Below are 14,942 nucleotides of genomic sequence, written 5' to 3'. Positions count from 1 at the left end.
TTTTGCAGCAAATATTTTTGGTTAAGAGACAAAAGACAGTTACTTGGAAATGTATCTATAAACTGGATGCATGATCTTATTACTTTTGCAGGTAATTGGACTTGTTTTATAATTTTATCTTGTGGACAGAAGTTGCATTATGCTGTTGAATTATGTTGCTCTGTTTTACTTTAAAAATATCACCAGTGAAACTCAGAAAATTGTAATGTTGAAAAAAAACAACAACCCTCTAAGACGAATTCAGCTTTTTTTCAATTAGGCTGAGTTTTAATCACGTTGGTAAGGTGACTTACATACAGGGTACCTGCTTGCCAGCCCTCTGAATGCATACTTAATTGAATTCTCTATTTTTAACTCTAATTTCCTATAACTTTATGAAGTTCATAGTTTTCATAAGGGATCAGCAAGGTGTTTATTAATTGGCACACCTGGTTCTTTAGCTGCAGCAAACTCACGTGATGGCTACAGCGTTTTGTTCTACTTCATGGTGTGTTCTGTCAGTAAAGATACTGGGCAGTGTCCTTTATGGACAGTATCTAAGAAATTTTTACATGTGAAAATCTGTGTGTTCTGGCTGAAGAGTGTTTTGTAGTCTTTCAGGATTTTGCTATGCAAGTAAGTAAGGGAAGGAATATGTTGGTGCAAAGTTAATGAAATAGCTATAGTCTGTGTAAATTATGTCTTACTGGTAAATTGTTTTCTTTTTTTGATGTTAAATCTTCCATAAAAGCAAATTCTTGAGTTAGATCTATGAGTCTGATTCTTCAGTGCTGTTCTGCAATACTGTTTTCTTTCTCTTACCCCCCCCCCCCCTTACTATATTCGTGCACAGCAGCTTTAAAATAACTTGTTAAATTTTGTTTCTGACGTTACTTGAGCACTTTGAAATCAAGGATGATTCCATTGATGAGTTAAAAGCAGTGTTTTACACTTGAAAAAATGTTCTTCTTTGAAAGAATGTCAGTTTGCTAAACTTTTTAATAACCTGTTTAATAATTGCTTTTAAGATTGTTTAGATAAGGAGCTCATGTAGTTGTTTTGAAACTGTTAGAGTTCATGGTCAGCATGTTGCTGAGATTTGGACTCACAAATTTAGATAGTCTGTTGGGAGTACGTTAAACCAAACAGCAGAAACACTTACAGAGTTTACTGTGGGTCTGTTATTGGGTTCTTAAATTTCTGAGCTGGATTATCCTAATTGCATTGTAATACAACAATACACCTATACCATAATATAATGGTACAATGTAGTTGTTTCCTGAAGTTCAAAAAATAGAATTGAACACAAACTGGAAATGTTATAATTCTAAATAAAAACTTAGAAATTTTGGTCAAGAAAATAAAGAAACTTTTGAGGCTTGGCATCCAACTTCAGAATTAATAACATTTCTTCTCAGTCCCTTACTAGACCATGGTGTGTCCTATGTTCTCTGGCATACCAAATGTGTGTGCCCAGTGAGTTCAGCTACATAAAAAAAGGAAGTGGGGGGATTGTTTTGTGGTGTTTTGTCTGGTGGTCTTGTTTTTTTAAGCATAGGCATTGCAGAACTGGATTGTCTTTTCGTGGTAGATTGGAAATTCGGGCTGGGAGGGCACAATTTCTTTTTGTTACTGTCAGCCTTTTTCCTTTCCTCAGCATAGCAAACCTGTAAATTGCACAGAAAATACTATGTTGGAAGAACACATGACACTGTATATTAACTGTGTATATTAACTGCTGCACTTTCTATTAAAGCAGCTTTGTTCTGAGCTTCCTTTTAAGGAAGTAGTAAAAAAATTCTGCAGAATGAGTACTTCTGTGAATTTTGAACATTTAACATTTTTAGCTATGATTTCTCTGTACTTAACAAATAGTGGAAAGTGGCGTCAGTGCACTTTTGTTGCTGTGGGGCTTTTTTGTTAATTAACGGACAAAAACCTTTGACAAAATGGTATTGTATAACCATGGAATAACATTAGGAAATGACCATATCCAATACAAACAACTTTCTTTTAAGTTTTATGATCTAAACTTATGCCAAAATGACTGTGGAGAAAATGAGTTTAAAAATAACAGATGCTGTTATAATGTGCTATGTTTGGAAGTTAAGACTGCCATCTACTGATTTTTTTCTTAAACCTATTAGTTCCTAGAAAAGTGCATGTGCATTTTTCAAATGACAGCTCATTTTCTTAGCAGCCATTTTCCAGGAGCAAGGATCTTGCCAAAATCAGTTTCTGTCCATTAATCCATGCTCTTAGTAAGATTAAAAAATGCTCATTAGTTATAGGGTTTAAAGAAGATCATGTTACCATGTTGAACTGAATGAGAGAAAATCCTTCTTACCGTTAGTTAACTTGAGTCTTCAGAAAACTCAGGTTAGTGAGTCAAGTAGAAGTGAGTTGATAATTTATCATAGTCACGTGTCTATCTCACAATTACTATCCCATTTTAAAAAGTGATTGCAAGCTTTATGGGAAAATGATGCTAAGGGGCTAAAAAAGTCAGAAAAACTCACATGATAGTAGACATATCCAAGGTGTATGTTTGATCCTTAAACTTTTTTCCTTCTATACAGCAACAGTATCAGGCCTGACTTAGCTGAGGAAGGCAGATGTGGTCACACATTTCATTATAATTTTCAACAGAAATTGTAATACAGAATTATACTGGTATGAATATGCAGTGCTCTAGCAGCATCCCATACTTAAATGCCATCCACCTCAAAGGATATTCCCTGTGCAGAAAGGCATTTCTGTACAGCACTGATATAAAACTATTTTCTTTATTAGGAAGATAATGTTGCCTTATGATGTCTTTGTTTCTATAGGCTTGTTACCACAGCTGATAGGTGTTGCTCCAGAAAAGGCTATTAAGCTAACTGTACGTATCTTTTTTTTTTTTCCTTCCTCCCTGGCATCCTTTTGTTTGTTAACATGCACAGGATTTATTTCCTAATATGTGTGAGAGATGACCACTTAGAAGCATTCTAACATATATGGCTACAGATTTATTTTATATATATTAATAAGGAAGAAAATTAATTTCAAATAGTGTGTAATATATTGTATCTTTATTAGGTTAATGACTTTGTCAGAGACAAATTTACCAAGAAAGATGGTTCCATTCCATTCCCTGCAGAGGTCCTTGCTGGAGGCTGTGTAAGTATCTGTCCTGTATTCCTAGGAAAAATTAATTCTCAGTCATGTCCAGAATAGTTGCAATGACAGTTAATGGGTGTGCTTTGTCAATTTGAATGGGAGTGCTCTTTTTTCTCCCAGTCACAAGAACTAAAAAAAGTACTTTTTCTGTTTGGAAAGCTTAGCATGCTTCTGAATTAACTTCTCTTGGAATGATGATGATGTGCTCAAGGACATTGTTTTGGCCCAGTTCATAACTTTCTGTTTCAGGAGTGGTTTCATTTGCAAAGACTGAAGAGGAGGGTGCCCTGTTCTCCCATTCCATATGTTCTGCTGGGTTACTATTCATTATTAGTTTGAGAATGGATTATAGGCATGATTAAGTTTCCTTCAGGGGAGGGATGGAGATGTCTAGAATGGTTTAAGGAAATCTAATTCTTGCTGAAGGTTTTAAGAAGAAAAAGAAATACACTCTTCAACTTGCTGCTTGTGAAATTTTTACTGTTATGAAAAGATGCAAAAAAATGAACAATATAGCTTTACCTTTCATGTATCATGTATAAGTGAATTATCTGTTTAAATGACTTTGTATAAAATGCAGCTATGTTACTCCAGATGCTAATTACATCCCTCATCCAAATACAGTTAAAAAACAAACCATGTTTTTGTTGAAATTGAGGGCTGTAATTCAGTGGATGTTTTAGCAATCTGTAAGTGGTTTGAATTGATGCTGGATTTCTTTTGGTTTTGCACATTGGCTAATTTCATTTGTGGGATTCCCCGACAGTTGTTAACCCTATAATATGTTTAAGGCTTGAGTTGGGTTTCTTTTGTAGCAGAGACCACTAATGACTTCCAGTTGAGTAGGCTGACAGGCTGGTATAAAACCTCCTTGGCTTACAACAAAACCTGGGGCAGAAAGGTTGTTGACCTCTGCAAACTTTTAATTCAAAGAAACAGCCCTGAAGGGAGACTGCTTATAGTTCTGCCTGATTGAATTTGGCAGCCTGGTACATGCTTGAGTCTTCACCTGTCAGTGTACAAAGTTTATTTTCTGAGAAATGTGAGAAAGCAGGTCTAATGTGTAGCTAGCAGAAGACTAACCTTTTTCTGGAAAGCTCAGTAACACAGAAAGCAAATACAGGTCATCTGTAGTGGCAGAGAATAGAATTCATTTGTGTTTGTGTTGTGCTTAAAATCATAATTAAAGTCAAACATCTGATAATTTATTATTTTACATTATTTTGTACTGAAATATATAGTACTAAATTCAGTCTACATTAGAGCCTTTTTCACTTGCTAGGTACTCCTTTTTCAAAATAACTTCATTGTGTTACTGTAGCGAACATGCAAAAATTGAGGAGAAATTGAGTTTCAGATAAGCTTTCAGAGATTTGGGTGTTTTTTCCAAGATGAGCAGATTTGTAGTCTGTCCAAACAGAACACCTTCTACCTGACTGACTGACCTGATATTTTCATCTCCTTTTATTAATATTAATATTAATATTAATATTAATATTAATATTAATATTAATATTAATATTAATCTCACTCAATTTAGGAGAATTTTACAAAATTATAGAAGTGTTAGTCACAGTTTAGCAACCTGAGGGATATTTCTTTGTAGCTTCCTCTGGATCATTTGATATCTTACCAGCTGAAAATTTTTTTGTCTCTGCTGCTGCTTAGTTCAATTTTAGCAATTCCACTTCTTCCTAAATAGCAGAATCTTTGTTAGCAAGCTTATAAGGTTACGAGTCTGAAAGTATCACTTGGCTAAAGCAGGGGCAATTCGATATTAGTCTTTCTCTTTTTCATCCTCAGACTTTTTTGTTCTCATTTTGACAGCTCTTTTCTATGTTGACTTGCTTGGAAATAATATTGGTCATCACACTTCTGTTGTTGTTGTGTTCTGTTTTTCTACAAAATATTAATGGGTGCAACCAACAATTTCATCCAAGGAGGCCCACAAGTAAGCTTAATCCACTTCCTTGTAGGGGCACAAAAGGTTTTGTGTTTGGGTGATGCTACCTTTCATTTTTCTTTATTCTCTTCCTTCTCTCTCTGTTGGTACAAAATGATGGATTAATGTGGGAATGTTTGGATTTTATATACGCCAAAATTATTTTCAGTATTTAGATTTGGGTAACTCAGGTTTCTGTGGCTTTTTCTTACTGTTTGTCACTGAAAACACTTAAGTATTTTGCTAATAGTATACTATAAATGTAGGCTAAAATAAAACCATACTTTTTTACCTTGTCATAATATCAGAAAGAATAGCATTATGCCCACATGTAGTTCTCAGAGATGGACTTACTACTACTGTCTCTGACCCTCACTTACTTGTGTTTAGTGTTGAACTATCTCCTCATTAACAGGAATAATGCAGTTTTGGATCATGTCTGGTGTGGAACTGCTGGTGGATGAGCAATATGAGCAAGGCATATTTTCAGCCATTTTACAGAGCTTACAGCAGAGATATTTCATACTTTTAAAAGCCTTCCCTCTTGCAAGATACACAGAAGCACATTGTGCATGCCACAGTCCTCAAACAGCAATCCAAAGAATTCTGGTGAGGAAGTGGAGGCAGCTTGGGAAAGGTTCCCGCAGAAATGTCAAATTCTCCTCTCTGGATGACAGTGCTGTATCAAAGCATGTATGGTGTTACAGTCTTCTAAGACCCCCACACAAGGACAGGTGAACCCTTTGGCATTAAGACAGTGGCAGTTCAGGAGACCCTGTGTAGGCTGGTCAGTATCTTCAGCTCTGCAGTATCTGGAAGCTGTACTGTCCAGCAAAGGGGCCACTCACAGGCATGTCCCTCCAGAAGTGCTGATACTGAGAGACTGAATCACTATGGCCAAAATCTTACTTCTCAGGCTCCAATCATTCTCAGCTACTGTCCACTTAGGGAGTAAAGTCAGGGAGTAAAGTCACGTTGGCAGTAAGGAGAAACTCCGTCATTCTCACAGCGGTTACCAAAGCTTCCGCCAGGCAGTGCCTGCTCGTGTGGTCAGCTGCCTGTCTGGTGTCTTTCCTTCCTTACTGCAGGGCAGGGACCTCCCGCAGGCAGCCTGTGCCCTATGCTCCTTTAAACCTTCCTGCTGGCTGCTGGGCAATGTAAATGTCACTGGGAACTGCAGGGTCTGCTCTGTCAGAGCCCAAATATTCCCAGCTGCTCTCAAGCTGTAGCTGTATTTGAAAACAGAGCAGCTACATTGGGCAGCTCAGTTACAGCAGTCAGGTCATACCTGTCAGTGAAAGGGCTCTTGTCCCTGATGGATGAAACTGATATCCCATCTTCCTACCTGTAGCCTGAAGTATGCTGGTTTGTTAATCATTAACCACACTATCCATATTTACACATGTTCAGAGCAAACAATTTATTTCCCTACTGTAACTGTAATTAATTGAATTACATTCCGTTGTAATTCAGTGATTAACCTTCATTCCTGAAGGTTTTAGCCTCCATTAGCTTTGAGTTGCAGGGAGGCTGAGTGAGGCTTTGGCAATGCTTTCCTCTATCCCAGCAGAGGCCTGGGAAGCAGAGAGTGCATGCCTGATATGGACAGTGTTTCCCAGAGAAGCTTACATGCATAGCACATGTGAGTACATGGTGAAGGGCAAGGTGCTCTAGGGAGCTGCTCATCCTCACTTGGGCAGCAGTGTTGAAGCAAACACCTAATGCTGTGTAAACGATTCGTGGTTACTGTTACAGTATACAAAGATACTGTGATTTTAGGCTGTAATTCCTATGAGTTATAGGGGAATTAATAGATTCTTCCCATCTGGTACGTGGTGCTTAACATTTTGAATGGATGAATTGTGTTTCATCAGAAAGATGCTTTTGCTTTATGCTGTAAGAAGGATGATGTGGGGCGCCAGGCAGAAACGGTCTTGAGAACCTTTGGAGATGTAGGCAATGCATCTGATGATAATTGGAGCTTGGGATGTGTGTATGTGTGTCTGTGTTCGCACATACATACACAGAGAGATTCAAATTTACCACTGATTTTGAAGTTTTCATAAACATTAAATCTAAGATTTAGTCTAAATATTTTTTGTATACTTGTAAGAAATATTTTTAATACATGTTTATGCATATATTTATATACATACACACAAAAATGCATTTTGGTGTATCAGGCAAATAGGAATATGTCAGATATTTAGTTTGGAAAAAATAGTATAAAATTTTAGTTGTTTGGTTTAACAAGAACAAAAATACAGAATTATAGCTATCAGACTGCTTTCCTTCAAAATCCTGAAGATATGTTACTTCTTATATTATACTTCAAAAAAATAAAGTTAGAAACAGAATTAAACTTTACTACTTTATCTTGATTTCTATTGTGGACATTTAAAATTGGGGAGAAAATGATTGTTTAACAGAAGAGACAGTAAGCTCACTCTAGGTTCATGAACCATGTCAGCTTTGCCTAGAGAAAGAAATGCAAGTTCTTTTGATGTTTTTAAACAAGACTGTTTTAAGTAACATCTTATTTTAGCTGCTTCTGTGGGACATAGTTGTGGTCCAGGATGTGGTGGTTTCTAAAAGGAAGGAAGGAAGGGCTTGAAGTAGGCCTCTCCCCTTTGGAGGATATGCCTCTTGGGTGGAATTGGAAAGGGCAAGAGGTCTCATGTTGCAGGGTCATTTGTGTATTTCCTTCAGCCTTTGGCATGTCATGGGGCGTTTGCTGTGGGATCTCAAACTACATCTTTTCTCTCATAACCTTTGCTGTCAGATTTAGTTCCTTTATTTGCTCCTTGTAGAGTTATTTTACATGACATTAAGGTTAAGTAGAAGCTTTTATTACTGGTATTTTTGATGTGTATGAATAACCTCCATTCAGAAACAAATTTGTCAACCTTTTTTAAAGTGTCTGTTGCAATTTATGTGTGAAGCGAGGATTTATGAGAGAGCAATCTAGATTTACTGCACCATCTCCAAAAGCAATTCAGGGAGTGCAATGTATACCTCTGTGTGCATCTACGCGTGCACATGTATTTAACATACAGAGCTGACAGCTGAAGTAAGAGACTTTGAAAAAGAGTGATGCTGATTGCTAATGATTTGCACAGGAGCGTGGAGATCTGTACTGCAAACCTACATGCTTCCAGTTCATTTTTATTTGGAGATCCTTTGTGTCATTCTCCTCTACATCCTTTTCTGCAGAGTGTTCTTCTCCTCCCCAAGGCAGCACTCTCCTCTGCCTCACACGTTCTTTGTCACATAGATAGCCACCTTTTACTTAAATAGAAAACACAGACAAAAACCACCCTTGCATTCATTCTTTAAAAAATACACAGTGAAAATGGGAGTTTTCTCATGTTACATGTTCTGTATTAAAGTCAAAGGTTGTCCTGTCTTGTGCTTGTGATCCACTGAGTGACCTATGTGCCACTTCACTGAATGCAGTGCTCCACTTCGTGTGAATCAAATCATTTCTGGGCAGAAAAGTTTGCCAAACTCCAAGTAAAACAGCCTAAGTCAAGATTTGGCTAGAAGGACATACTGCTAATAGGGACTATTTAACTGGGTATCTAGGTGGTTACAGCTCTTTTTGAGAAAGCTGCCTGTTGGGAAGTCTGTCAGCACTGTAAATACTCAATATTCAAAGTGTTGATGTAATTAAAGAGCTTTTCAATGTGTTTTCTACTGATAATATAAATGTAGGGTTTTCCTTGTATTTTATTTTGCTTAATAACATGACCACCAAATAATCTTCTAATACTGATGGAGTACATAATTCAGGATTAACTGTATAGAATTTGTAACGTAATGCTTCTAATTTAGTGGTGCTACTAAATTATTAAAATGTGTTGTGTTCAGTGTCTTTTGCTTTCTGTATCAGAAGAGGGCTATAGCTGATTTTAACAGAAAGGTAGGCAGCTGTGCACCTAGGAGAGGAAAATGTTAATTGCAGGAAGATTGAATTCAGGTTAGAAAATAGAAATGTTTACAAATTGGCCTATTTGTGTTTTCTGTGCTGGGTGTTAGGCAAATAGGAAGAGTTATTTTGGCAGCTCTGCAGGGTGTGCTAGTTTTTAACATTAAAAATAAAAAATGGAATTTCACATATACTTGTAAACAAATAATACATATTTAATAGGCAGGTAGCTGGTATTTGTCTAGAAGGAGTGAATTTCTAGCTTAGTGTTGCAATCTAAAGTTACCTGAATTTTTTTGTGTGGTCCATTGTATTATGTAGCCAGAACACACTGCTTAACATTTGATCTACCAAAATTATTTTTTTTAAAGATACAGGGAAATGGTAAACATTTGAAATTGGCTTTATGCTTAATGTAATACAGACAACAAAAAAAAAAGGTTAACAGAAATTGCCAGATGCAAATTTTATAAATTTTATTTAGGTTGGAACTTTGCTTAGCAAGACAGCCATTGCATGCATATGTGTGTGTATGCACTGGAAAAGGTGAGATGAGAAGTAAAGAGAGTCTAAAGAATGCCTTTGGACACATGAATGGTGTCAGATAACTGAGTAAACACAATGCAGTAAGTCCAAGGAACATAGAAGATGGGAATCCCTTTGGCTTGTCTGAGAGTTCTTGTGATCTTCCTGATAATTGCAACAAATGTCCACAAAAACATAGTCTTAGATTTGCTTTCAGAGAGGTGAAGATGTGTGGGAATAAAACTAAGATTACCTGTATAGACTGATTATTTGAGTGAGAAGTGTTAAAGACAGTAATTACGACAATGGAAATAATTAATCAAAAGCAGGGTCGCCCACTGTTTGGATCAAGGTGCTTCAGTAAAGCTGTTGCAGTGGTGATTTTCAATGTCAATATTGAGTGAAGTAATAAACAGGACTTGCAGTAAAAGGCTATCAGTTCTCAGTAAAGGCTCAGTGAAGTATGGGATGCTTGGTCAGTGAAGGTGTTGATGCTTCTTGCCCCCAGCCCATAGATACTGCTGAACTGCTGGGTCATTCTCAGTAGCTGATGGAGGGTTGCAATGCTCTTTTGTCTCTAGGCTAGAATAATTCAGATTACCAGCTTCTAAACTGTGCATCAGGGCTAATCTCAAATTTATTCTGCCTGCTGCTGGAGAGAGCAAGATTGTGCTATATGTAGAAAGGATTCGTGTTCATCAGTTGTCAATCAATTAGCAGAGAACACCATGCAGGCTCTTCAGGAGATGCTGTATCAGACTGTTGACTTTACTTCACCACACCCCTGTATGCACAGCCCTTTCCCAACCCCCCAACATACTAGAAGAGTTTATTGCTTGGGCAATTTAGAAGTGGTAAAAAGTTTTAACTGCAGATGTTCTGCATTTGTTTACTTCACTAAAATTTGATGGGTTGAAGTAATCGATCAGAATTAAGAGGAGCTTTTGTATTGTGCAAGAAATGCTTATTAGAGTTTTAAGATATTCTATATATGCCACAATTTTTAAGGAACTGGGTTTAATATTTAAATGAAAAAAGGTGGCTTAGGAAGAGGGAAGCATAACAAGCTTAGTAAAATATAGCTGGATTGTGATGAACCACAAACTTCTTCAGAAGTGAATGGTAGTACTTACAGCAAACCAGGGAGAAATCTAAACATGTAATTCTAAACAGGTTTAAAAACTCTGAAACCTAACTGTCAGATTGAATCTCTCTCAAACTTGGGACACAGTTCTTTGAAAGTCTTTGGCTAAAGTGCAGAGTCAGAAGCAGCTTTACAACACTGCTGCTAGGGAGTTTGCAAGACAGTCCTTCAACACTGCCAACAGGGTATTTCCTGCAAGTAAAATCTGTAATGCGCAGCTCACAAATATGAGTCCTGTTTCTATCTAGTATAATATTTTGAAATGTTAGACTTCCTATTTAAATTTTATATTTTGTTTCCACTTAGGACTATTACAGGCTGCTAAACAAAACTCCAAACACCTTTTCTAATAATTTAAAATTACACTGTTAAATGCAAATTTACCTTTTAAACAGCATCACTTCTAAATGCAAATAGCATGTCTACACATTGTTGATGGATTATTATTGAATAAACATAAGGTCTTTAAGTGTATTTGATGCTCTAGTAGCACAAGTGTAATGATTATTTTAGTTTAGTATTTCCTGTAATATCTGATAGACTTTTAAACACAGCCATGACTTCTAGAAAATTATGTCGAGGAGAAAAGCAGACAAACTGAATTAATTCGCCCCGGGGGCTATAAAAACATATATGTAAAAATCTATTTTTACAAACCCATGATTTCTGATCCAGGTCTTTTGACTCCCAGACAGGTGCTTTATTAAATCTCTCTCATATATTTTTACATGAGAATATCAGCCAATGCAGTGAGAAGTCAGGGCACTCATCACCTTGCAAAAGTCAATATGTCACCACATGCTCTAGTAAAGTAATTTACTTTATTTTTCCTTGTGTTTGCAGGCAGGAGGTTCCCAGGTCATCTTCACTAATCCTCTGGAGATTGTAAAGATTCGGTTGCAGGTAGCAGGAGAAATTACTACAGGACCCAGAGTCAGTGCCCTCTCTGTTATAAAAGATTTAGGCTTTCTTGGTCTTTATAAGGTATGTACTTCTGCTTTGAGTGCCTTCGTCATTTTTTGCTAAACTTCTATACTGTTGAAACAAAAACTGTTAAAAACAAAAACATCTTTTGAATTTAAAACCAGACTCTTCCTGCAGGGCAGCCCCACAGTGGAAAACCGAAGAAAACTCACTTCTATATTAATGGCAGTGGGATACAAAAAAATACTCCCCCATTCTATCCTTTGGGCTTTTATGCCAAGCTACAGGGAGTCCTGTATTGCAGACCTGCTGGCTTCTGGCACTGCTCATTTCATTTGGTGGGGTTTTGTGAAAAGTTTCTTTAGCTTTCCCTGTGCATTTTTCTTATATTTATTTTGAATCTCTGTATCTCTATTGTTATCTTTGCAGCAGGATATTCTCTTTGTCTTAATAATTTGATGGCAGTGAAACAGTAGTGAAGTTTAGTAGGATTCAGATTTTAAGAAGTTAAGTGGTGGGATTTGTCAATAAATTCCACTGAAAAAAAGCCTGTTCCGTATGGTACTTCAGCAAAATGCCAGTCAACAGATTCCTTCCCTGCAGGTATACTTACTGCCATCATTACAGATCAGGTGTAATGGAGCAGAAGCTATTAGTTTCCTTAAACAAGGAAGAGTGTTTCTTCCTGTATCTTCTGCCAGCGCAAGGGGTAATACGTAAATTCAGCAGTTATATTAGCTGTGCACTTACAAAACATTGCTTTATGTGATTTGCCCATAGACCTACAATAATACTATAAAAATGTGCACATTTACTTTTAGAGCTGAAGATTTTGTTTTGAGTTTGGTAGATGAGATTTGTGACCATTGTGTTTCCTTATTAAACTGCACCCAGTTTGCAGTGTTTTTTTCTCTTTTTGCTAATCTTCCAGTGCAGCTTCTTTGGTCAAACAGATGATGATCAGTGTGAGGTCCTATAGTGCTAACTGGTATTTTAGTAGTGCCTTTGTGTTTGGTGGAATAAAGGCTGGCAGGGACTGGTCTTGCTGCTTCCCTGGTTGTCAGAAAGACATAAGGATTGCTCTCTGTTACTTATCAAAATTATACATGAACCTTGAATCTTCCTCATTCCATACACTTAGTTTAGGTATGCTTTATTCTTATTTCAAGTTCTCTGTATCATCTGTTCCCTGAGACATTTTCTGTGTAGTTTTTCTGGTAGATCAAATGAGTTTGTACTTCAGGGCTCAGGCTGCTTGCTGGATATCAATTTTATCCTTATTTACAGAATTTATTTGCATTATATCTCTTTTCTCTGTGTCAGGGTGCCAAAGCATGTTTCCTCAGAGACATTCCCTTTTCTGCAATCTACTTTCCGGTTTATGCTCATAGTAAAATGATGTTTGCTGATGAAAGTGGCCATGTGGGAGGGCTTAATCTCCTTGCAGCTGGAGCCATTGCAGGTAATTTTGCAGAATGTTTCTTAAAAGTAATTTTTTTTCTTTTAGTGAGTAATATTTAATATTCATTCAGTAGCCCCATATAAAGGAAGGATACTGTACCATTGTATCTGATTTAATCTAAATTTGATCACTGTTATCCTTGGTGGGAGGCGATGTAATTTTGATGAGAGCTAATTACATTTGCATAATGTGGATAAACAGCGTAATGCAGCTCAGCAACTTGTAGTCAAATTTGATCTGTCTGTCTCAATGGGGTTTTACTTGTTACTGAGCTCTCAGAGTTGAAGGCTAATTTGAATCTTTGATGAACATAAAATGAGAGATCGTAAGAGCTAAGAAGAAAATGACTTACCCAGGTTTGGACTGTGGAATAACTGAAAAGAAACTTTGTTCTAATGTAATTGCTGAAAACAGGGCATTAGTTTGTAAAGAAGCTGAAGTACCATACTCTGAAATTTAAAATATTCTACAGTATCTCAAACAAGTTTAGTATAAAGACAATATGCTGCTGTGATAAAAAGTTGTTTTTACTTAAGGCAGAGTGTATAAAAATAGTAGATGTAGGAACTATAGTGGTGGATATGCAGATAGAGATGGCCAGATTCTGCACTGCCAAGGACGAGCTCTGCAGATGAAAACTGGGTATCTGCATGCAGCCTTACAACAGTGAATGATTCAGTGTCAGAATCTGCAGTTCAGAAACACCACTGGGCTGAGCAAGGCCCTTGGCTACTTGTTACGGTTGTTAAGGAATCACTGTAGAGATATATACATCAGTTGGGAGTGCCTGTGTGTGAATAGCAGTTTCCCGTATCAGACTTGACACATAAGCTTGGCAGCATCTTCTCTGTGCCAGTTGATGTGTTCCTCATACCAGAGGGAAGGGAGACCACCTAGAAAACATCTTAACAGATTTGTAGCCCCATCCATTCTTTAGTATTGCAGAGCTGCCAGAAATGGAAAATTATTTAGCTTATTATACACATACAATACTCATATATACTGTTAATATGTATTTTCTAAAAGACTTTTTCAACTGCAAACTCCACAGTTTCTCTTTGTTTCATTAGTGTTTCTGTGTTGCTCATACTAAGGGATGAACCCTATTAAAAATATATGTAAATTTCATAGGCCTAGTTTTATAGCATGTGTAGGAATCTGCCTCTCTGAATTGCAAATTTCACATTCTCAATTGCTCACTCAGTCCCGGTTACACGTGCCCAGCAGGCAAGAATACAGTCTGAAGGGATCTGCCTGTCAGGAAAATCTGCATATGATTGCTGTCTGTGTATGCCTGCAGGCTTAACTGCAGTGCTTCTGTTTTCGTTTAAAACCTCCTGGATTGGTCAGTGACACTTCACAGTTAATCTACACCTATACAATCAGTTACTTGTTAACATTTTTAATTCAGTGTTAACCAGTTGTTAAAGTTTAACAGAAGTCAAATTAATTTCATGATTTTAAGTTAGATGGTTCCTCTTTTTAGGGGGATTAAGTTTTTATAGTACTTAGAAGTATTCAGAAATATCTCAGATAACACAGTTATATACTGTGGAGTACATTTCTGAAAACTTTCTCCTTTCCTTTGACTAGAAAGCCGAGAGTGGTGCCTTGGAACTGGAGATTTGTTCTTCCATCACTGTTGGCTAATACCACGCTGTTGGTACTAAGCAGACTTGTAAAACACCTTCATTGTCCTCAGTCTTTTTATGGCTTGCCTACTGAAGTAAGCAGCGTCTATTCTCCTACAGAACAGTCCAAACAGCAGTGTCGACACATTTCTATAGAATAGCGGCTTTAAGCAGTAGTTTTTCTCATCAACACCTTTAACAAATGGAGGCATAGGATTCAATTTCTAAATCAATCATCTACATAA

At 36.9% G+C, this 14,942-nt stretch overlaps 1 protein-coding gene across 2 annotated transcripts in view; it reads left to right on the top strand.

The window, feature by feature from the left end:
• The window catches only part of SLC25A12 (solute carrier family 25 member 12), a 45,362-nt gene that overhangs the window by 28,494 nt on the left and 1,926 nt on the right, over positions 1-14,942 (top strand). For both annotated transcript variants that reach the window (XM_030277441.4, XM_072932232.1), the window contains 4 exons: positions 2,811-2,863; positions 3,061-3,141; positions 11,524-11,664; positions 12,928-13,066. In XM_030277441.4, coding sequence (XP_030133301.1) covers positions 2,811-2,863; positions 3,061-3,141; positions 11,524-11,664; positions 12,928-13,066 — 414 coding nt within the window. The remainder of the gene's footprint in view (positions 1-2,810; positions 2,864-3,060; positions 3,142-11,523; positions 11,665-12,927; positions 13,067-14,942) is intronic.

This window comes from Taeniopygia guttata, chromosome 7 (assembly GCF_048771995.1).
Source record: "Taeniopygia guttata chromosome 7, bTaeGut7.mat, whole genome shotgun sequence".
Lineage (NCBI taxonomy): Eukaryota > Metazoa > Chordata > Aves > Passeriformes > Estrildidae > Taeniopygia > Taeniopygia guttata.
The sequence above is the reverse complement of the archived record's forward strand: the minus strand, read 5'-3'. Positions and strand labels throughout refer to the sequence as shown.